The following is a 23,085-nucleotide window of genomic DNA, read 5'->3' as shown; positions in this document are numbered from 1 at the left end:
GTGAGCTCAATGCGAACATTGCACAGTTTCTCTAGAGATAAATCAGATCCAGCCTCAACTGTGCGATTATAGTAGGGAGTTGTCGTTTCCAACAGGCCAATATTCTACATAGTTTAGGGCACAAAACGTGGCAATTAACTACAATGACCATAATCCATAGAGCATCTACTTGTCCGGTCTGCGTTTCTTTTACACCCGATAAGGAAGGGACAAGAATGAGCAATCGTGAGGGGATATAGAGAGCATCTGTTGCTTCGCGAGGCTTCTCTACCTGAAAATACATGATCAAAGTGATGGATATCTGGTATTCAGCAGTCATGAAAGTATGCCTTATTTACTTAGAAGAACTACAAAATAGTGATTTTGTCAGACAGCATAGGCAGCAGCTCTATAGAGATGAGATGATGACTTGGAATGAAATAATAAAGTCATCAAATAAAACATATACACAACAACTGAACATTTTTATTAAAGTGAAGTAATGTGAATAAATTATGGTTAATAAGGGAATAAGCAGTAATGAACAGTCACTACCATCATGGGACTTTTATTAATTGTTTTTTGTTCTGTGTTGTAACAGCGTTCAACCCAAATAATCGAAAACCGAAATTAAAAACTGATTATTTCTTAATAATTGAACCGAAACCGAACCGACCTCAAAAAGCACTAATCGCTCAGCACTAATTGATAGCAGCAACCAAAGGACAGTACAGTTGTAGCCTGAAACCCAAACTGAAACAATGGGGAAACACGGCACATCAGTTTGGATTCCAGGGTAAAAAGATAGGTATTCACCATGTCCCAGATGTCCAGCAGCATGATGTCATCTTCGTCCAGGTCGTCCTGGTTAAAGTTGGTGATCTCCATAGCCAGGAAGCGGCCTGTCTGATTGGAGCACTCGAAGAGACGTGGGGTGATGTTGTTGTGCTCTTCCTGAAGCCTTGGTTAGAGACCACAGATGATCCAGGAAGAAGGCATCAGAATGGGATGTCATTTCCAGTTACATTGTACTAGACAGTGTTTTGCTGTCTTGTGCAATGAGTTTATGAATCAATTACATTTAAACCCGCTAACCGAGTTCAGTTGAATAGGGCCCTTAGGGAACTATAAAACCAAGGGATCAAGTGTGGTACCTCTTACTGTTGGCATACTGGGACTTGCCTCCCAGATTGACCCAGAAGTGAGCCGGCTCCTGGCCCTCTGCGATGACATGTTTTTCCCTCCTGGAGATAATGTCTGCCAGGGATTTTCCCATCTCTCGCTCATCACCACTGCAGCCCTGCAGGGGATAAGAGTCATACCTGTCACATAACTAGGTACAGCCCTTGTACTCTCCTCATCAGTGCTTAACTTGAGAACTGTCATATTGTCAAACCTGGATTACTAGTTTATGGCGTTTCTCTGAAATGGTGCTTACCTTTCCGTACCACAGATAGCAGCAAGTGTCAGTGCTGAACACAAAGACATCGTTGGAGTTGAGGGACGAGGAGCGTGCTGGCACTTCGATGGCGCGGGTGTTGAACTCGTTGGTGCCGTGGATGTGGAAGAGACGAACTGTCGGCTGGGCATGTGTGGAGTTGGCTCTGGAGCTCCCCTCCTGCAAACCATGATTACAATCTTGATGATGAGATAGGATAACATTCATGGTGAGATTCCAATCACCGAGATGGACCCAGATGATGTGAAACATAATTTGGACTTTTGAAGTTTGTCTCGTAATTGAATAGGATCTATGTGGTCTCATATTTCAGTCGCCTCTTGTAAGATGAATTACTTGAAATCCCGTTGACAAAGGAATACTATGAAGCGCCTACCTCATAGACCACTATCTTGCCCTTGAATATGGCCATGAGGTGGAGTGGTTCTTTCCCCATGGGCACTCGGACCTGAACTGGCTCCCCGTTGTACTGCCGGTCGATGTTCACGGCTTGGAAAGCAGAGGCAGCCAGCTCTCCTGTGCTCGCATGGCGACCCTACATTGTACACATCAAACACACTATAGTTCCTGTACCTTTCTGCATAAGGTTGCATGGAAAGCAAGCAAGCCAGACACTAAGTCATGGAATTAAGCTCTACTCATATTAACATTTTCTGGTATTTTCAAAGCCTGATTGCCGGGCAGACAGAGAGCTATGTCGATAATGCCGGAGATGGAATGTTGGATAGTAGGGTGTTCTGACCTGCCATATGTATAGCATGTAGTGACTCCTGTTGCTGACTTCATATTTGTAGAGGATGAGATAGCAGTCGCCTCCATAGAAGTGGCCCAACCACTTCCTGTCCACAGGCACCAGCTCACTGTCCTCTAACCTCCACACCTGATTGGAGGAGAATAGGACATGTTGATTTGTATTGGATATCCAGTTTAAAGGGGAGGATTATGAATAATTATTTTGTCAAAGCTAGTTATTACAGGTTGTTACCAACCTCTGCTTCGCCTGTTCCGTCATCCACCATTTTCTGCTGGGCAGCCAGGTCAGGCCTTGCATGCATGGAAGTAGCATCAAACTTGATCTGCTCAATCTTGGCTGCATTGTCAAGAAAAAACATTTAGAGATACCAATGTTGGCTCATTCTGTGTTTTTTGTTAGTTTTTTACCCGTGAATACTGGATGCTTAGTTTCATTAGTCAAGTTGAGAAATAGGTGTTGGATTCATAATGTACATTGAAGCATACAGTGCATTTCCCACAGCATATTTCAGTCAATACTCCCCAAAGAATGACAAAAAATCCTAAATACATCTGATTGGAGATGTGTGCATTGAGTGTATATTTTCAGTGTGTGACATGCTCACCAATTTTGCCTGGGCTGTTTGTGGCCCCCATCCCCACAGTCTGACCCTTCACGGTCCACCTCTGGAACAGCTGCTTGAACACGGCAGACTCAGCACCATCGTTCACCGTCTCAACGTAGGTGGAGATAGGGTAGCCTTTCGCCTTCTTGTATGCCTAGAATTACAAGATGCTTTTTAGTTGAAGAGGGGTCCTAAAATATTTTTTTAGGACGGTACCAAAGTATTCTTCAATTAGGTTGGTATAGAGATATGGGTGTCAGAGAGTGTTGAATTGGTAAGTGATTGTGTGTATCTGTGATCCAGGACCGGAATAAATGTTTCAGGGATCCAGATGATTTTCAGGGTTAACTTGTTCTGGTTTAGGTATCGGGTTGTACAAAAAGGGGGGAGGGGGGATATGTTTTGGACTCTGTATTAAACTAAAAAGCATCTAGGGGACAGCAAAGGGATATCAAAAGCATTGTGAATCTAAAATGTGTCAAGAGGTGTGGCTCACTTCTGCTTTATCCAACGACTCAGACCGCTCTGTCTTGGAAGCCTTCTTTCCTTTCCAGATAAAGATCCTTATACCACCTTGATCCAACAGATAGCAGTCCTGTGAAATTAGTAAATTTAGATTATGTTTCATGTAATAAAATTGCAATTATTGATACCTCTACTGCCAAGTAAAGAGGTTCACTGTTTGACTAAATGAGTGTCAGTACTGCATTATTCATTGCTGCACAATTCTTGTGTGGCATAGTCAGAATATCTGTAACCATTCTAACAGATTCAGCCCACTGGGCACACTACGACTTTTCAAGGTGGACATTTTGGTAATATTTGGTTGAGACGTTGGTCAATGAGATTTCAACCTTTATTCACCCACTCAAAAAGACAACCATCTAAAAGCACAACCAAATTCCAATTGAAAAACAATGTCAGATATTTTGTATTTATACAACAACTTAATGTGTTATCACTGTGCTTCATATAATAGCACAACCTAATCACCTGGATTGCGATTGATATTACATTAAAAGCAGTGGTAGCTGGTTGCACTTTAAATGGGGAGGACGGGCTCATAGTAATGGCTGGAACAGAACGAATGGAATGGTCTCAAACACATGGTTTCCATTTGTTTGATACCATTCCATTCACTGCATGCCCCTGCCCCTGTTTCGGTAAAAAACTGAGGGATGGGACTGGAGAAATGTAACCAGTCTCAAATTCATAGACAGAGCTATGGATGCTAACATTATGGTTTTAAGCATGTTTTGAGGCTATACAGTATAGTGTTTGTTTACATTTACTTTGTTTACAAACATTGGAGTAAAGCAAGCTTATATTTTAGGTTCTGATTGGGTACGACAGTTGAACTAAGCTACAAATTATATTCTTCAAGAATCAATGAGTACATATCATGATTTTATAAGTCCAAAAATGTATGTAGCAACTGCTGATTGCCGCTTTAACTTTAAGCTATTTACTGTATTATGTACAAAAGTAATAGTGAATTGTGTTTGGTTGACAACACAACCAAATATCAACATTTAAAGGAGCTGTATCTAATGCTTGGATAGTTTCATCTGAACCACTATTCTTTCACTTACATTTTTGGTTTAATTGGAGACGTGATTCCAACATATCATTTGTTAACTTTAATAGGCTTAATAGTTAATAGGCTATTTACTCTATTGCAAAAGTAATATTGAATTGTGTTTGGTTGTCAAACAACCAAATATCAACATTTGAAGAAGATGTACACAGAGTGTACAAAACATTAGGAACACCTTATCTTTCCATGACATAGACTGACCAGGTGAATCCAGATCAAAGCTATGATCCCTTATTGATGTCACTTGTTAAATCCACTTCAATCAGTGTAGATGAAGGAGAAGAGACAGTTTAAAGAATGACAGTCAGATGGTGAATGGGCAAGACAAAGATTTAAGTGCCTTTGAACGGAGTATGGCAGTAGGTGCCAGGCGCACCGGTTTGTGTTAAGAACTGCAACTGTTTGTTATAAACTGGGTTGTTAGAGCCCTGAATGCTGATTCGCTGACAGCTGTGGTATATCAGACCATATACCACATGTATGACAAAACATTTATTTTTACTGCTCTAATTACGTTGGTAACCAGTTTATAATAGCAATAAGGCACCTCGGGGGTTTGTGATATATGTCCAATATACCACGGCTAAGGGCTGTGTACAGGCACTCCGCGTTGCATCGCGCATCAGAACAGCCCTTAGCCGTGATATTGGCCATATACCACACCTCCTCTGGCCTTATTGCTTAAGTATACTCAGTGTAGAGCCGGAGTGTAAACCTTGCACATCCTTATCTCTCTCAGCTTACGCATTTCTCAGAAGGCTCTTTCTGTCTTAGAAATATCTTTATCATTTTCTCATTCTTGTATGAGCCTGATCATTTTATTATGCTTAAGCTCAGTCAATATCATTTCATGGCGCACGCCCACATACTTTGAATTGTGGATAAAAGTGCTGAAATAACAGGGTAACGTCCAGAAAGTAACAGGAAACAACAGGGAAATAAGACGGCAACAACCAGATACGAATACGGTTAAACACGTTAATAGTTAGTTTGTAGCTTCTAAATACTTAAAGTGTGATGAATTTTCATGGTTGTTATGTAGAAACAATTATTAATTACTGAAGAACTGTCAATAATTGAGGCTAATAAGCAGACGTTATGTAGTAAGTATTTAACACTCGGAGCACCGGAATTCCATAACTACTAGAATGGCTATGACGGTCATTCTAACTGTTCATATTTCAATTGTGTAAATATTCCATAATAAATAATAAATTGCAAAATGAATGCATTTATTATGTTAAAATTGGTCATAATGAACCTAGGGCAGCAAGTAGCCTAGTGGTTAAGAGCGTTGGGCCAGAAACCAAAAGGTTGATGTTTAGATTCCCCAAGCTGACTGTGAAAAGTCTGTGCCCTTGAGCAAGGCATTTAACCCTAATTGCTCCTGTAACTTGCTTTGGATGAGAGTGTATGCTAAATGACTAAAATATTATGTAAATAAGAAACCTCAGGACACCAAATGTAATCAGTCAGAAAATGTCTTGATTGATCCAGAAGCCCATAGACTGTAAATACTAAAATAAGATGATACTGTATTTTCTGACTGTAAGATAGCATTTGCCTGCACAGCTAATGGCCCATTGTCTGTCTTGCACCTACAGTACATGTCGACTGCATGAACTTTACACTAGCTGATCTCTCTCACTAACTGATTGTACAATGTGTACACATAATATTATATTATGATTTCAATTTGTAAGTTTGTGATATGGGGGTAAGATACATGTTTATTTCGGCAATATAAAACACTGGCATGTTGATCTGAGCCTTGCTGTTAGTAAACCACATTAGTGTCAGACTTTAGGCTGTCGCAGATGCACCTCCCCCGACTTCACTCCTTGAATTTCGTCTACAGTCGATTGCTTCAGCCTTATCACTCAAGCGCGCCCAATATCTATGGTGCTGCACATGGCAACGTCATCTCACTGCGTCTAAATTATAAAGTCAATCTCAATGTGACCTGCCAGATTCAGAAGCTTGAAAAACCCATTAGATTTTTCTCCCCCCAAAACATTTTTATTTTATTTTAGTTAGTTTAGGAGTCAAAGATAATAGTTTCAGTATAGTTTTAGTTTTTCAAAAGGGTTTGTTAATACATTTATTTCAGTTTACTAAATTGTTTTTTCATGATTAGTTTTCGTTTTTGTTTCAGTTTTCATTTACTATAATAACCTTGCTGGCAACAATCAGCAATAGCCATTTGGGAAAGACATCCTTTCAATTTTTTTCTGTTATATTCCATTTATATTCTTACTTTAAAAAATATGTGTGTTGACTGTGGTAGTAGGGCAAGGGAATATAAGCATGTGAAATCTGCTAAATGTTGATTTCATTGGCATGGTGCAGCCGTATAGCCTTGGCTACCAAGCACAGATAAATTAAACTCAAAACATGCTATTCTGTTCTTTCAAAATAAATGGTCATAATATTTTTTATGACTTTCGTAAACAAACTATTAATGGATTTCTTTGCGATTGTGTATATTAAATAGATTTATTGGGATATTGGTACTCGTCATGATGCTTTGAGGTAGAAATGCTCAAAGTTTTGGTCCCACTTTATTTGGATAGTCCAGATAGTCATACTGTCAAGAAACGATCTGTTGATAAGCAACTGCTTGCTAAGGTTACGGTTCGGTTTAGAATAAAGGTTAGGGTAAGGGTTAAGGTTAGGGTTAGGGTTAAGTTTAGGGCTAGGATTAGGGTTAGTAGATAGTTAGTTATACTAAAGTTTTTTTCTTTCATGATATTTATCTCAAAGTATAGCTAGACTGTAAAATACACATATTTAGGAAAAGTCAGGGACAGGTGGTTCAAGGTTTTTATTGAAATTAAGCTATTGAAATTACAAAATTGAAAATGGTCAGATTGACCGTCTTGGCAGTTCTATTGTTAAGGCCATTTCACCTTTTCTCAGCAGCACCGTCTATACTTATTAAAAATGTACTTGGAACTTTCGTAGAAAGACTGTTTATTTCACAGAAACATTTGAGAAACTACATCATACAGTACATATTCTTTATGTGGGCCAACCTCAAATCTTACTTTTTCGGGTCTATGTTTGTAGCTGGGTAGTTACCTTGTTGTTTTCGTCTTGTTTGTCTGTTGTTTCCTATTACTTTCCGGTCATTACCCAGTTATTTCAGCACTGTACTTAAGTCATTATTATGTAACTTACTGGTAGTTTCTTCATAGTTTCACCATAGTTTCAGTGTACCTATGGTGCCTTGACACTGTATTCTAAAGAAATATATTTTCCCCTGTTACCATTTACCTTACTGTTACTTTCTTTATAGTTTCCAAGACAGATTAACACAATCACAAATAATTAAGGTACTACTTTCAAAAATTTTACTTAATTGATGGAACAGAATAATGTAGTTATAATTTTTTCACATTACTAATAGTTTCTACATAACACAAAGAAAGATCAATAATATACTGTTAGTATGGAGCCAATTCACAACACCTGAATGAAAGGATTGTAAATATTTATTTTGCTTCTTGTAGCATACATTCAATCATCAGTCATCATAGCTTTTGCATACCTAGCTAATGGCTTCAGTTGATAGCTACTGGACGGTCCCAATCCAGCCAAAGCAATCCACACATTGATATCTACATTGATTTGCATCCACACTGAATACTTATGTAAATAAGGTATTTCTGTCCTACATTTTTTATACATTTGCAAAAAAATCTAAAAATTATCGTAGAGCACCCGGTAATCAATGCACGGCCACTGCCCACCATCATTTTTCAACACTAAGAAGAAACATGTGCCCGCAGGTGAAGTAGAGGGACGAATGTGACCCTCGACGAGTGCCTCGTTGATATACTCCCACATGGCCAGCGTCTCCGGCCGGGACAAGGAAAATAATCACCCTTGTGTGGGCATGGCGCCCGGCAGGAGATCGATAGCGCAGTCGTATGGCCTGTGAGGAGGTAGGCCCTTGGCATGCCTCTTACTAAACACCTCCCCCAGATCCCAATACTCCCGGGGAACGCCTGCCAGGTCTGGGCCGGTGACGGAATCTGTAGCCGCGTTGATGACAGCATTGCACACTCTTGACATTCTCTCAACCAGCTTCATGAGGAATGCTTTTCCAACAGTCTTGAAGGAGTTCCCACATATACTGAGCACTTGTTGGCTGCTTTTCCTTCACTCTGCTGTCCGACTCATCCCAAACCATCTCAACCTGGTTGAGGTCGGGGGATTGTGGAGGCCAGGTCATCTGATGCAGCACTCCATCACTCTCCTTCTTAGTAAAATAGCCCTTACACAGCCTGGAGGTGTGTTGGGTCATTGTCCTGTTGAAAAACAAATGATAGTCCCACTAACCCAAACCAGATGGGATGGCGTATTGCTGCAGAATGCTGTGGTAGCCATGCTGGTTAAGTGTGCCTTAAATTCTAAATAAATCACAGACAGTGTCACCAGCAAAGCACTCCCACACCATAACACCACCTCATCCATGCTTTACGGTGGGAACTACACATGCAGAGATCACAAAGACACGGCAGTTGGAACCAAAATTCTCCAATTTGGACTCAAGACCTAAGGACAAATGTCCACCGGTCTAATATCCATTGCTCGTATTTCTTGGCCCAAGCAGGTCTCTTCTTCTTATTGGTGTCCTTTAGTAGTGGTATCTTTGCAGCATTTAGACCATGAAGGCCTGATTCACACAGTCCCCTCTGAACAGTTGATGTTGAGATGTGTCTGTGACTTGAACTCTGTGAATCATTTATTTGGCCTGCAATTTCTAAGGCTGGTAACTCTAGTGAACTTGTCCTCTGGAGCAAAGGTAACTCTGGGTCTTCCATTCCTGTGGCGATCCTCATGAGAGCCAGTTTCATTATAGCGCTGGATGGTTTTTGCGACTGCACTTGAAGAAACATTTTCTGGATTGACTGACCTTCATGTCTTTAAGAAATGATGGACTGTCATTTCTCTTTGCTTATTTGAGCTGTTCTTGCCATAATATGGACTTGGTCTGTTGCCAAATAGGGCTATCTTCTGTATACCAACCCTACCTTGTCACAGCACAACTGATTGTCTCAAACGCATTAAGAAGGAAAGAAATTCCACAAATTAACTTTTACAAGCCACACCTGTTAATTGAAATGCATTCCAGGTGACTACCTCATGAAGCTGGTTGAGAGAATGCCAAGAGTGTGCAAAGCTGTCATCAAGGCAAAGGGTGGCCATTTGAAGAATCTGAAAAATAAAATATATTTTGATTTGTTTAACACTTTTTGGGTTAGTATATGATTCCATTTGTGTTATTTAATAGTTTTGATGTCTTCACTAATATTCTACAATGTAGAAAATAGTAAAAAAAAAAAAAAAAACTTGAATGATTAGGTGTGTCCAAACTTTTGACTGGTACTGTATATAAAGACCTGATAATAGATAACACTAACACATCAGTTATAGTAAACTTCCAGTTGAAGTCCTTGGCTGAGAGGCCTCAGGTGGTGGCTTCTCAACTTCCTCTGGCTCCTTCATCTCATTCTCTTCATCCTCCTCTTCTCAGAGTAGCTCAGCATCAACGGCATCTTCCTCTAAGAAGGCCATACCTTCATGGTCCACTTCATCCTGCAGGCCTTCTGCAGCAATGACCTGCGGCTCATCTGCCACCAGTGTCCTCCTCCTCATGGATAGGGACTGCATTATCCGCTGGTACTGGTCTCCTCAGTCCATTTCTAAAACTCAAACATAGAGACAAACAATGAAAATGAACATTTCAAATGTAATTCAGTGACAACCCCTCCAAAGAATAGCCTAAGATTTACAACAAATTATATTCAGAATACACTTCAGTACATAAAAAAGGGAATAATCAATGTAAGCGAAGTGTACCCACAAGTTATCAATTGCAAGATGACGAAGTAAAATGTTATTATCCAAAGGTGAGAAAACATGTCATATAAATGCATATCTGATAGTCCATAACTGAAATATTATGATCATGTATGCCTGTAAGTTGCAAAATCACAAACCAGCTAGACCAGGGGTGTCAAACGTCCGGCCCGCGGGCCGGATCAGGCCCGCAAACGGGTTTAATCCGGCCCGCGAGATGATAAAAAAAAAAAAACATGCGCTGCAATTTTTCTATAAAATAAACTGCTGTTCCAATTGCGTCCACTGGATGGCGGAATAGCAATTGTGTTAAGCAAGCAAACTGTTTATACTGGGGCAGAGCAAGTAGGTCAAGCACGTGCAGCCAATGAGCTACTTTGTTTTGCCCGCGATATTTATTACGGCTTCTACTTTTAACATTATGTGCTTTGGCACCCTCATTGCCCCAATACAATGGGGAAAAAAAGTATTTAGTCAGCCACCAATTGTGCAAGTTCTCCCACTTAAAAAGATGAGAGAGGCCTGTAATTTTCATCATAGGTACACGTCAACTATGACAGACAAAATGAGAAAAATAAATCCAGAAAATCACATTGTAGGATTTTTAATGAATTTATTTGCAAATTATGGTGGAAAATAAGTATTTGGTCAATAACAAAAGTTTCTCAATTCTTTGTTATATACCATTTGTTGGCAATGACACAGGTCAAACGTTTTCTGTAAGTCTTCACAAGGTTTTCACACACTGTTGCTGGTATTTTGGCCCATTCCTCCATGCAGATCTCCTCTAGAGCAGTGATGTTTTGGGGCTGTCGCTGGGCAACACGGACTTTCAACTCCCTCCAAAGATTTTCTATGGGGTTGAGATCTGGAGACTGGCTAGGCCACTCCAGGACCTTGAAATGCTTCTTACGAAGCCACTCCTTCGTTGCCCGGGCCGTGTGTTTGGGATCATTGTCATGCTGAAAGACCGAGCCACGTTTCACCTTCAATGCCCTTGCTGATGGAAGGAGGTTTTCACTCAAAATCTCACGATACATGGCCCCATTCATTCTTTCCTTTACACGGATCAGTCGTCCTGGTCCCTTTGCAGAAAAACAGCCCCAAATCATGATGTTTCCACCCCCCATGCTTCACAGTAGGTATGGTGTTCTTTGGATGCAACTCAGCATTCTTTGTCCTCCAAACACGACGAGTTGAGTTTTTACCAAAAAGTTATATTTTGGTTTCATCTGACCATATGACATTCTCCCAATCCTCTTCTGGATCATCCAAATGCACTCTAGCAAACTTCAGACGGGCCTGGACATGTACTGGCTTAAGCAGGGGGACACGTCTGGCACTGCAGGATTTTAGTCCCTGGCGGCGTAGTGTGTTACTGATGGTAGGCTTTGTTACTTTGGTCCCAGCTCTCTGCAGGTCATTCACCAGGTCCCCCCATGTGGTTCTGGGATTTTTGCTCACCGTTCTTGTGATCACTTTGACCCCACGGGGTGAGATCTTGCGTGGAGCCCCAGATCGAGGGAGATTATCAGTGGTCTTGTATGTCTTCCATTTCCTAATAATTGCTCCCACAGTTGATTTCTTCAAACCAAGCTGCTTACCTATTGCAGATTCAGTCTTCCCAGCCTGGTGCAGGTCTACAATTTTGTTTCTGGTGTCCTTTGACAGCTCTTTGGTCTTGGCCATAGTGAAGTTTGGAGTGTGACTGTTTGAGGTTGTGGACAGGTGTCTTATATACTGATAACAAGTTCAAACAGGTGCCATTTATACAGGTAACGAGTGGAGGACAGAGGAGCCTCTTAAAGAAGAAGTTACAGGTCTGTGAGAGCCAGAAATCTTGCTTGTTTGTAGGTGACCAAATACTTATTTTCCACCATAATTTGCAAATAAATTCATTAAAAATCCTAAAATGTGATTTTCTGGAAAACAAATTCTCAATTTGTCTGTCATAGTTGACGTGTACGTATGATGAAAATTACAGGCCTCTCTCATCTTTTTAAGTGGGAGAACTTGCACAATTGGTGGCTGACTAAATACTTTTTTTCCCCACTGTATGTCTCTGTCAAAAAAGAGAAAAGTGGACGCAGAGTGCAGAGTGTTCCAAGAAAAATGGTCATCCTATTTATTCACGGAATTGAATGGGAAAGCTGTATGTTTGGTGTGTTCAGAGCATGTTGCAGTGCTGAAAGAATATAACCTTCGTCGCCACTATGTGAGTCTTCATGCCGACAAATATGACAATTTTCAAGGACAGCGGAGATGAGAGAAGGTGAATGAACTGTTAGTCTGTGTTTACTCACAGCCGAGACATCAGTGACGCTGCAGTGAAAGCTAGCTACCTCATTCCTAATGAAATCGCAGTGGCTTCAAAACCATTTAGTGAGGGTGAATTTGTAACGGGAGTAACGGGAGTTTGAGCAACGCTTTCAGATTTATGTTTATATGTTTTTATGTTGATGTGCTATTGTTTTTAATTGTTTTTATTTTATTTGTATATTTAACCTATTCTTGACTCTGTGGTTCTTGCACTTGTTTGGGGAACAGGATTTCATTATTTTTATCTACATTTCTGCCTGAGAAATGAAACCCTGATATAGTTCTGTGATCTGTGATATACTTCTGTGAATCACTGAGGCATTGTGTGTTTGTGTGTTCTTTGTCCTCAGAACTTTCAAATAACTTGAGGTGTTTTATGATTAATAGTGATGTTGTGCTTTTGGACACTGTCCTCAGGCTCCAGCTTTATGTTTAGATGTTTTTATGTTGATGTGATATTGTTTTTAATTGATTTTATTTTATTTGTATATTTAACCTATTCTTGACTCTGTGGTTCTTGCACTTGTTTGGGGAACAGGATTTCATTATTTTTTATCTACATTTCACCCTGATATAGTTCTGTGATCTGTGAAACAGTTCTGTTAATCACTGAGGCATTGTGTGTTTGTGTGTTCTTTTTCTTTAGAATTTTCAAATAAACTTGACGTGTTTTATGATTAATAGTGATGTTGTGCTTGTACTATTTTGGACACACTGTCCTCAGGCTCCAGCTTTATTGTCACACCCTGGCTCTGGGGACTCTATGTGTTGAGCCAGGGTGTGTAGATTCTATGTGTTTTGTTCTATGTTCACAGTCTAGCTTTGTATTTCTATGTTGGCCAGAGTGGTTCCCAATCAGAGGCAACGAGTGTCAGCTGTTGCTGGTTGTCTCTGATTGGGAGCCATATTTAGACAGGCTGTGTTTCCACAGGTGTTGTGGGATCTTGTTCCTTTTGGTTTGTTTCCGTGTTGGTTGTTTAACCTAGGACGTCACGTCATTCGTTTATTGTTTTGTTTGTGTTATCACTTTGGAAAATAAAGTATGTTCGCTCATCACGCTGTGCCTTGGTCTACTCCGTTCAACGATCGTGACATTTATGTTGTATGTTGATCGTATTAAAACAAAGAAAACAATCTGAAGTTGTTGTTTTTAAGTTATATATACCATGATTTTTCCGGTCCGGCCCACTTAGGAATAGATTTTCCTCCATGTGGCCCCTGAGCTAAAATGAGTTTGACAGCCCTGAGCTAGACCATGAACATCTAGTTACCAAGCTGACCACCACAAAGTCATTATTTATAAGCTACTATAAGGTTTTAGGCTATAACGTTACGTTCATTCTTGCAATCAACAGCCAGAAGGCTTAATATTTTATAGGAACCATATCACATATAGACACTTAATGAGATATACTAGCTAGTCATATATCCCCATAGCCTTGTAGTCATCAGGGGATGACTTCATGGCTATGGGGATATATGACTAGCTAGACAAAAATACGTTATACCAATCCAATTTTCCTTCAAAACACTCCTCTCTCTTTTGGCTGGCTAGCTAAGGACAAAATATAATCACTAGCCAGTTTGTTTTTAGCTCTAATACCTAATGACAAATGCATTTTATTTTGTACAGTTACCAAAGAAAACACTAATATAAAAAAGACAAAACAAGAGTTAAATCCAGTAGCCTACCTTGCTCCATCTTGGGTAACTGACTTGACCAACACAGGCTAACTAGCCGTCATAGTTAGCTAGGTGGCTAGCTAACATTATCTGAGAAGATTTTAAAAAAAATCTCTGATTCACTTCATAAAGCTGTTCATGTACTTAAAAAATATAGATGTCATTGATCAGATAATATTAACTTTACCTCCAGATAGAAATGGTCAACTCACTTTCAAGCTGATTCTACTTTTCAAGTCTCCTCGGCTTGGTAGCTAGCTCACCAGGCTTCAAAAGCTAATTTCATAGACTCATCTTATCAATCAGAAAAAAATACACTAAAATGTAAATATTATCATTACCAACGTAAAAACGAATTATATACAGTTTCTTACCTTAATATTGTTGTCAAATCTGAATGATGGCGCAAGTTGGTCATAACCTGTCAGATTGAGAGGGGAAGAAGCGGCTCCCTGTGGCAGCAGCGTCAAATGAGCCATTATCATGTTGACCTTTTCCTTTTGAGAGAAAGCCTAATTCCCGCCCCTTAACACCTAAAACAATAATATATCATTAATACAGACATTATAACCTATCAAAAGAGTAGTTTTATGAAAAAATTGGTGATTGTAGAGATATTGACGTGACAAACATGGAAACATGTTTCCGATTTTTGAATGGACTGGCTGGAAAGGGTAGATGGTGCTGCTAAGAAGAGGTGAAATGGCCTTAAGTACTTACTACATACTGTATCTTCTGCTTATTAGCCTCTATTATTGATAGTTCTTCAGTAACCAATAATTGTTTCTACATAACAACCATGAAAATTCATCACACTTTATATAAGTATTTAGCAGCTACAAACAAACTATTAACGGGTTATTACCGTGTTCGTATCTGGTAGTTGCTGTCATGTTTTCCTGCTGTTTCCTATTACTTTCCAGACATTACCCTGTTATTTCAGTACTGTAAACTAAAGTGATACCAAACCCCGGCCCCTTTAACATGCTCCCTCCCCTTTCCATGATTGACAAGGAGACTGACCTCGTGAATCAACAGGTCCTGAGTCAGAGGCTTCACTGCCACCTCCTGCACCACAAGGTTCCCCTGGGCATCTGAGATACTGCACAGAACAAACAGAATTATATTATTTTCCACAATAATTCTGTAATAATGAGAAGCGTGCCAACCGGGTAACATCACTGCATAATAGATAGCTCTCACTAGCGAGTTCACATCTGCTACAGTACATGTCTATGACAGGTCATAAGAGGTTGTAATGTCTATGACAGATCATAAGGAAGTTATAAACATCCCTGAAGTGGTCAGCACTCACTGGAAGAGCTTGACGCTGGACCTCAGCTTCTGGTCGACCACGTCATCAGACGCGATGCTGTCCCTGATGTCTCGTCTCGTCTCACCCAGGTGCTGCTTCATCAGCTTCATGGCCTCCTCTGAAGACTTCTCGTCGTCCCCTTCCACCACGGTAACCTGCGCCCGTCCCCCTCTTTCCCTGTCACGGATGTCCTTGGCTAGAGTCATCCCCTGCAAAGAACAACAACCGCGACAACATCAACCTTACAGAACTGTCGACATTCACAATCTACTACCCCACTGAGCCATTGGAACCACAATCCAGCCTTCATTTAATGCTTTCCCATGCTGTAAGGGCTAGGTTTATAGGCAGAGGTCTTCCTTCTTAGGGGCCTTGTTTGAATACTTAGAAAATGCACCCTTCTTCTCTTCCTTGTGATTATCACTGATCTGATATGCCTGGAGGTGTGAAGGCAATGTGGTCTAACTCGTGATTTCACCTATCACACATTCATTAAGCACCAAAGTTAAAAAAAAAACTAAAATGTCACCGCTCAACTGTTTCACTTCCTGAAAACACAGATGGGAACTAAACTCTGCCGAGATCTGTCCATTTTGGTCACAGCGTTTAGAAGAAGAAAATGTTACCTATAAAGTGATGTTCAACTAGTACTGTATTTCTCTGTAGCTGTGGTCTAAAATGTCTCCTTACCTTGAGTCTTTCCATACGGTTGCTCTTGGGTCCGTTCCACTGGATGATGAGGTTGCCCAGGTCCAGCAGGAACACATCCCCCTTGTTAAAGCTGTTCCAGCTCATGTCCACCTGTGCTCACGGATGGATGGATGGATGGATGGATGGGGATGGAAAGGACACACTGATTAATTTAATTCTAACATTGCCTGAATTTTATTAACAGTATGATACAAACTGCAACAGGAGAGCACTTGTCGAATTGATGCTTTTACTCTATGCTGACGTGGTTATATCAAGTAACATTGATACCTGTGGCGTCATGACCATAGGGGGCACAAAGGCGCATGCCCCCTCAAATTAGTCCTGTTTTTACATTTTCAGATGTTAAATTCATTACTAAACGTAATTTTTAAGCCCACGTTTTATCCTTATTATTTACAAAACAATCGGTCAGCGGTATTTTGCAGAGGGGGCACACTGACTGGATCAGGCAAAGAGGACCCCCCTCTATTCTCCCTAGTAAGTGGTTCCTTCCAAGGTGCACGGAGCAAAGAGATGCTTAGGCAGGATACTCTAGTCACTAGTGCGTGCAGTATCGTCAGTGGAGGAGGAGAGAGAGAGTCACACACATACAGCGTTTATTTGATTTTAGCTGCCAGAGGTATGCTTGTAAATACATTTTCTCAAGCTATGTAGCCTATTGATTCCTTCTTGATGAATAAATAAAACTAAAATGTTTAGTTGTTTCTCTATAATACTAGCCACCTAGCAGTTTTATGAAGTTGGCTTACCTAACCAGCTAGATAGGTTCCCAATCTGCCAACCTCATCACTAGCAATTAACCAAAATTGCTTTAATTATTGGGTTATGATACCAATGTAAACTCCTAAGGCATAAAAGTTCTTAAAGAATCAATGTGTATCATTAATTAAAATGACAATTGAACACTTAAAGAGGTATGCTTAGATAACCTATCCAGAAAAATATACTGTGCATTCAGAAAGTATTCAGACCCCCTTGGTATCAATCTACACACAATACCCCATAATGGCAAAGCAAATACAGGTTTTTAGACATGATTGCAAATTCTTATTTACATAAGTATTCAGACCCTTTGCTATGAGACTCGAAATTGAGCTCAGGTGCATCCTGTTTCCATTGATCATCCTTGAGATGTTTCTACAACTTCATTGGAGTCCACCTGTGGTAAACCCAATTGATTGGACATGATTTTGAAAAGCACACACATGTTTATATAAGGTCCCACAGTTGACAGTGCATGTCAGAGCAAAAACCAAGCCATGAGTTCGAAGGAATTGTCCGTAGAGCTCCGAGACAGGATTCTGTCGAGGCACAGATCTGGGGAAGGGTGACCAAAAAATGTATATCAATGAAGGTCCCCAAGAACACAATTGCCTCCACCATTCTTAAATAGAAAAAGTTTAGAACCACCAAGACTCTTCCTAGAGCTGGCCGCTTGGCCAAACTGAGCAATCGGGGTGGAAGGGCATTGGTCAGGGAGGTGACCAAGTACCCGATGGACACTCTGACAGAGCTCCAGAGTTCCTCTGTGGGGATGGGAGAACCTTCCAGAAGGACAACCATCTCTGCAGCACTACACCAATCAGGCCTTTATGGTAGAGTGGCCAGACGGAAGCCACTCCTCAGTAAAAGGCACATGACAGCCCCCTAAGGAGTTTGCGAAAAGGCACCCAAAACTCTCAGACCATGAGAAACAAGATTCTCTGGTCTGATGAAACCAAGATTGAAATCTTTGTCCTGAATGTGCCAAGCGTCACGTCTGGAAGAAACCTGGCACCATCCCTACGGTGAAGGATGGTGGTGGCAGCATCATGCTGTGGGGATGTTATTCAGCGGCAGGGACTGGGAGACTAGTCAGAATCGAGGGAAAGATGAACGGAGCAAAGTACAGAGAGATCCTTGATGAAAACCTACTCCAGAACGCTCAGGACCTCAGACTGGGGTGATGGTTCTTCTTCCAACAGGACAAAGACCCTAAGCACACAGCCAAGATAACGCAGGAGTGGCTTCGGGAAAAGTCTCTGAATGTCCTTGAGTGGCCCAGCCAGAGCCTGGACTTGAACACGATCGAACATCTCTAGAGAGACCTGATAATAGCTGTGCAGCGATGCTCCCCATCCAACCTGACAGATCTTGAGAGGATCTGCAGAGAAGAATGGGAGAAACGCCACAAATAAAGGTGTGCCAAGCTTGTAGCGGCATACCCAAGAAGACTCGAGGCTGTAATCGCTGCCAAAGGTGCTTCAACAAAGTACTGAGTAAAGGGTCTGAATACTTATGTAAATGTTATATTTCAGTTCTAAAAACCTGTTTTTGCATTGTCATCATGGTATATAGTGTGTGGATTGATGAGGGGAAAAAATAATTTAATCAATTTTAGAATAAAAATGTAATGTATCAAAATGTGGAAAAAGTCAAGGGGTCTGAATACTTTCCGAATACATTATTATTATTTTTTTTCACCTTTATTTAACCAGGTAAGCCAGTTGAGAACAAGTTCTCATTTACAACTGCGACCTGGCCAAGATAAAGCAAAGCAGTGCGATTAAAAACAACCACAACACAGAGTTACATATGGAATAAACAAAAACAAAACGTACAGTCAATAACAGTGAGATATACCTGCTGGAACGCATACTACGGGTGGGTGTTGCTATGGTGACCAATGATCTAAGATAATGCAGGGATTTGCCTAGAAGTGATTTATAGATGACCTGGAGCCAGTGGGTTTGGCGACGAATAAGACTGTAGATAATGTTGCTTATTTGTGTCATTATTTGTGAAATATTCCGGTTCTCGTAGTTGTATTAGAAATTACAAACTTATTTTGATGGTTTTCGGATGAGCAAGATATTGGCAAATTAATTTTAAGCAGTGTTAGTTCTGAGAAGGCTTGTTTGCTAGCTAGGGCTAACGTTAGCTAACCAAAACCGGTTCAAGTCGTGCAAAACATTGGAATTTGCCACGTGTGAATGAACAGGTTGTGTAATTTGGACAATAGTCTGTTTAGTTCCATAGCTCGCTACATCGTTAGTTTTATTAGCTAACGTTAACTACCAGAACTGCTAGTAATTGAGCTAACTAGGTTGGCCTGAGCTGTGTTGCCAAAGAAGGCGGAGGCAATTCATAACATTGTTTACATTACGGATGTAACGTTACCAGCGATGTCTCTGACTTTACTCGTTAGTTAGCTACCGAGCTAGCCAATCCCCGAGTATTGTTGACGGAACCTTTATTGTAGATTGCTATCCATTTATTACAAATTGCTAGCAACCATGGCCCCTGGCTTTGTTTGTAATAAATAGTTGAGTGGTTTATTTTGCTGTCGAATGTGGATAGTTGGCAGGCTAACTAGCTACAAAACTTAACTGGATAGTCATGGCTTAGCTAGTTTGACACTGTCATCGTCATTATTTATTTAAATGTTATGATTACTTGGTGTCGCTGAATGCTACTCGTTGTAACTTTTTTATAGAGGGCTCTGATGTAGACTAATGTTACCATAGATTAGCGGATGACCTCTTATTTCCATTGTAAATAGTTAGCTAGTGGCGATGTTAGTCTGTTAACCACCAAATCTCCTAATTGAATACAAAAATGTTGTATTACAAAAATATTGTCTCGGAGTGTCTTTAATCAAAGCAAATGTTGACCGTGTAGCTTAGTTGGTAGAGCATGGCATTTGCAACGCCAGGGTTGTGGGTTCGATTCCCACGGGGGGCCAGTATGGAGAAGAAAATGTATGCACTCACTAACTGTAAGTCGCTCTGGATAAGAGCGTCTGCTAAATGACTAAAATGTAAAAATATGTAGTGAGGGCCAGCCAACAAGAGCATACAGGTCACAATGGTGGGTAGTATATGGGGCTTTGGTGACAAAACGGATGGCACTTTGATAGACTACATCCAATTTGCTGAGTAGAGTGTTGGAAGCTATTTTGTAAATGACATCGCCGAAGTCAAGGATCGGTAGGATAGTCAGTTTTACGAGGGCATGTTTAGCAGCATGAGTGAAGGAGGCTTTGTTGCGAAATAAGAAGCCGATTCTAGATTTAACTTTGGATTGGAGATGCTTAATGTGAGTCTGGAAGGAGAGTTTACGGTCTAACCAGACACCTAGGTATTTGGAGTTGTCCACATACTCTAGGTCAGACCCGCCGAGAGTAGTGATTCTAGTCGGGCGGGCGGGTGCAAGCAGCGTTCGATTGAAGAGCATTCATTTAGTTTTACTAACGTTTAAGAGCAATTGGAGGCCACGGAAGGAGTGTTGCATGGCATTGAAGCTCGTTTGGAGGTTTGTTAACACAGTGTCCAATGAAGGGCCAGATGTATACAAAATGGTGTCGTCTGCATAGAGGTGGATCTGAGAGTCACCAGCAGCAAGAGCGACATCATTGATATACACAGAGAATAGAGTCGGCCCGAGAATTTAACCCTGTGGCACCTCCATAGAGACTGCCAGAGGTCCAGACAACAGGCCCTCCGATTTAACACATTGAACTCTATCTGAGAAGTAGTTGGTGAACCAGGCGAGGCAGTCATTTGAGAAACCAAGGCTATTTAGTCTGCCAATAAGAATGCGGTGATTGACAGAGTCAAAAGCCTTGGTCAGGTCGATGAAGACGGCTGCACAGTACTGTCTTTTATCGATCGCGGTTATTATATCGTTTAGGACCTTGAGATTGGCTGAGGTGCACACATGACCAGCTCGGAAACCAGATAACATAGCGGAGAAGGTATGGTGGGATTTGAAATGGTCGGTGATCTGTTTGTTAACTAGGCTTTCAAATACTTTCGAAAGGCAGGGCAGGATGGATATAGGTCTGTAACATTTTGGATCTAGAGTGTCACCCCCTTTGAAGAGGGGGATGACTGCGGCAGCTTTCCAATCTCTGGGGAACAGCCTAGTAATAGGGGTTGCGACAATTTTGGCGGCTAATTTTAGAAAGAAAGGGTCCAGATTGTCTAGCCTAGCTGATTTGTAGGGGTCCAGATTCAGCAGCTCTTTCAGGACATCAGCTATCTTAATTTGTGTGAAGGAGAAGCGGGGGGGGCTTGGGCAGGTTGCAGTGGAGGGTGCAGAGCTGGCCGGGGCAGGGGTAGCCCTGTGGAAAGCATGGCCAGCTGTAGCAAAATGCTTATTGAAATTCTCGATTATCGTAGATTTATCGGTGGTGACAGTGTTGCCTAGCCTCAGTGCAGTGGGTAGCTGGGAGGAGGTGCTCTTATTCTCCATGGACTACAGTGTCCCAAAACTTTTTGGAGTTAGTGCTACAGGATGCAAATTTCTGTTTGAAAAAGCTAGCCTTTGCTTTCCTAACTGATTGTGTATATTGGTTCCTGACTTCCCTGAAAAGTTGCATATCGCAGGGGCTGTTCGATGCTAATGCAATACGCCACAGGATGTTTTTGTGCTGGTCAAGGGCAGTCAATTCTGGGGTGAACCAGGGGCTATATCTGTTCTTAGTTCTGAATTTTTTTGAATGGGGCATGCTTATTTAAGATGGAGAGGAAAACACTTTTGAAGAACATCCAGGCATCCTCTACTGACAGAATGAGGTCAATATCCATCCAGGATACCCGGGCCAGGTCAATTAGAAAGGCCTGCTTACTGAAGTGTTTTAGGGAGCGTTTGACAGTGATGAGGGGTGGACGTTTGACCGCGGACCCATTACGGACGCAGGCAATGAGGCAGTGATCGTTGAGATCCTGGTTGAAGACAGCGGAGGTGTATTTAGAGGGTAAATTAGTCAGGATGATATCTATGACGGTGCCCATGTTTACGGATGTAGTGTTGTACCTGGTAGGTTCCTTGATAATTTGACTGAGGGCATCTAGTTTAGATTGTAGGACCGCCGGGGTGTTAAGCATATCCCAGTTTAGGTCACCAAGCAGTACGAACTCTGAGGATAGATGGTGGGCAAATCAAATCAAATCAAATTTTATTGGTCACATGCGCCGAATACAACAGGTGCAGACATTACAGTGAAATGCTTACTTACAGCCCTTAACCAACAGTGCATTTATTTTAAGCAAAAAAAGTAAGAATAAAACAACAACAAAAAAAGTGTTGAGAAAAAAAGAGCAGAAGTCAAATAAAGTGACAGTAGGGAGGCTATATATACAGTAAAATAAAGTGACAGTAGGGAGGCTATATATACAGGGGGGTACCGTTGCAGAGTCAATGTGCGGGGGGCACCGGCTAGTTGAGGTAGTTGAGGTAATATGTACATGTGGGTAGAGTTAAAGTGACTATGCATAAATACTTAACAGAGTAGCAGCAGCGTAAAAGGATGGGGTGGGGGGGCAGTGCAAATAGTCCGGGTAGCCATGATTAGCTGTTCAGGAGTCTTATGGCTTGGGGTAGAAGCTGTTGAGAAGTCTTTTGGACCTAGACTTGGCACTCCGGTACCGCTTGCCGTGCGGTAGCAGAGAGAACAGTCTATGACTAGGGTGGCTGGAGTCTTTGACAATTTTGAGGGCCTTCCTCTGACACTGCCTGGTATTGAGGTCCTGGATGGCAGGGAGCTTTGCCCCAGTGATGTACTGGGCCGTACGCACTACCCTCTGTAGTGCCTTGCGGTCAGAGGCCAAGCAGTTGCCATACCAGGCGGTGATGCAACCAGTCAGGATGCTCTCGATGGTGCAGCTGTAGAATTTTTTTGAGGATCTGAGGACCCATGCCAAATCTTTTAGTCTCCTGAGGGGAATAGGCTTTGTCGTGCCCTCTTCACGACTGTCTTGGTGTGTTTGGACCATGATAGTTCGTTGGTGATGTGGACACCAAGGAACTT

General features: G+C 41.4%; 1 protein-coding gene across 1 annotated transcript in view; it reads right to left on the bottom strand.

The window, feature by feature from the left end:
* LOC121536652 (villin-1-like) overlaps window positions 1-23,085 on the bottom strand; it is a 59,471-nt gene that overhangs the window by 2,277 nt on the left and 34,109 nt on the right. The window contains exons 6-16 of the mRNA XM_041844065.2: window positions 16,269-16,379; window positions 15,579-15,787; window positions 15,287-15,365; window positions 3,293-3,391; window positions 2,797-2,950; window positions 2,428-2,528; window positions 2,181-2,318; window positions 1,815-1,973; window positions 1,418-1,597; window positions 1,134-1,279; window positions 796-940 (exon numbers count right to left, since the gene is read on the bottom strand). Of these exons, the coding sequence (XP_041699999.2) occupies window positions 796-940; window positions 1,134-1,279; window positions 1,418-1,597; window positions 1,815-1,973; window positions 2,181-2,318; window positions 2,428-2,528; window positions 2,797-2,950; window positions 3,293-3,391; window positions 15,287-15,365; window positions 15,579-15,787; window positions 16,269-16,379 (1,521 nt within the window). The remainder of the gene's footprint in view (window positions 1-795; window positions 941-1,133; window positions 1,280-1,417; window positions 1,598-1,814; window positions 1,974-2,180; window positions 2,319-2,427; window positions 2,529-2,796; window positions 2,951-3,292; window positions 3,392-15,286; window positions 15,366-15,578; window positions 15,788-16,268; window positions 16,380-23,085) is intronic.

The sequence above is a fragment of the Coregonus clupeaformis genome, chromosome 23 (genome assembly GCF_020615455.1).
Source record: "Coregonus clupeaformis isolate EN_2021a chromosome 23, ASM2061545v1, whole genome shotgun sequence".
Classification (NCBI taxonomy): domain Eukaryota; kingdom Metazoa; phylum Chordata; class Actinopteri; order Salmoniformes; family Salmonidae; genus Coregonus; species Coregonus clupeaformis.
The sequence above is the reverse complement of the archived record's forward strand: the minus strand, read 5'-3'. Positions and strand labels throughout refer to the sequence as shown.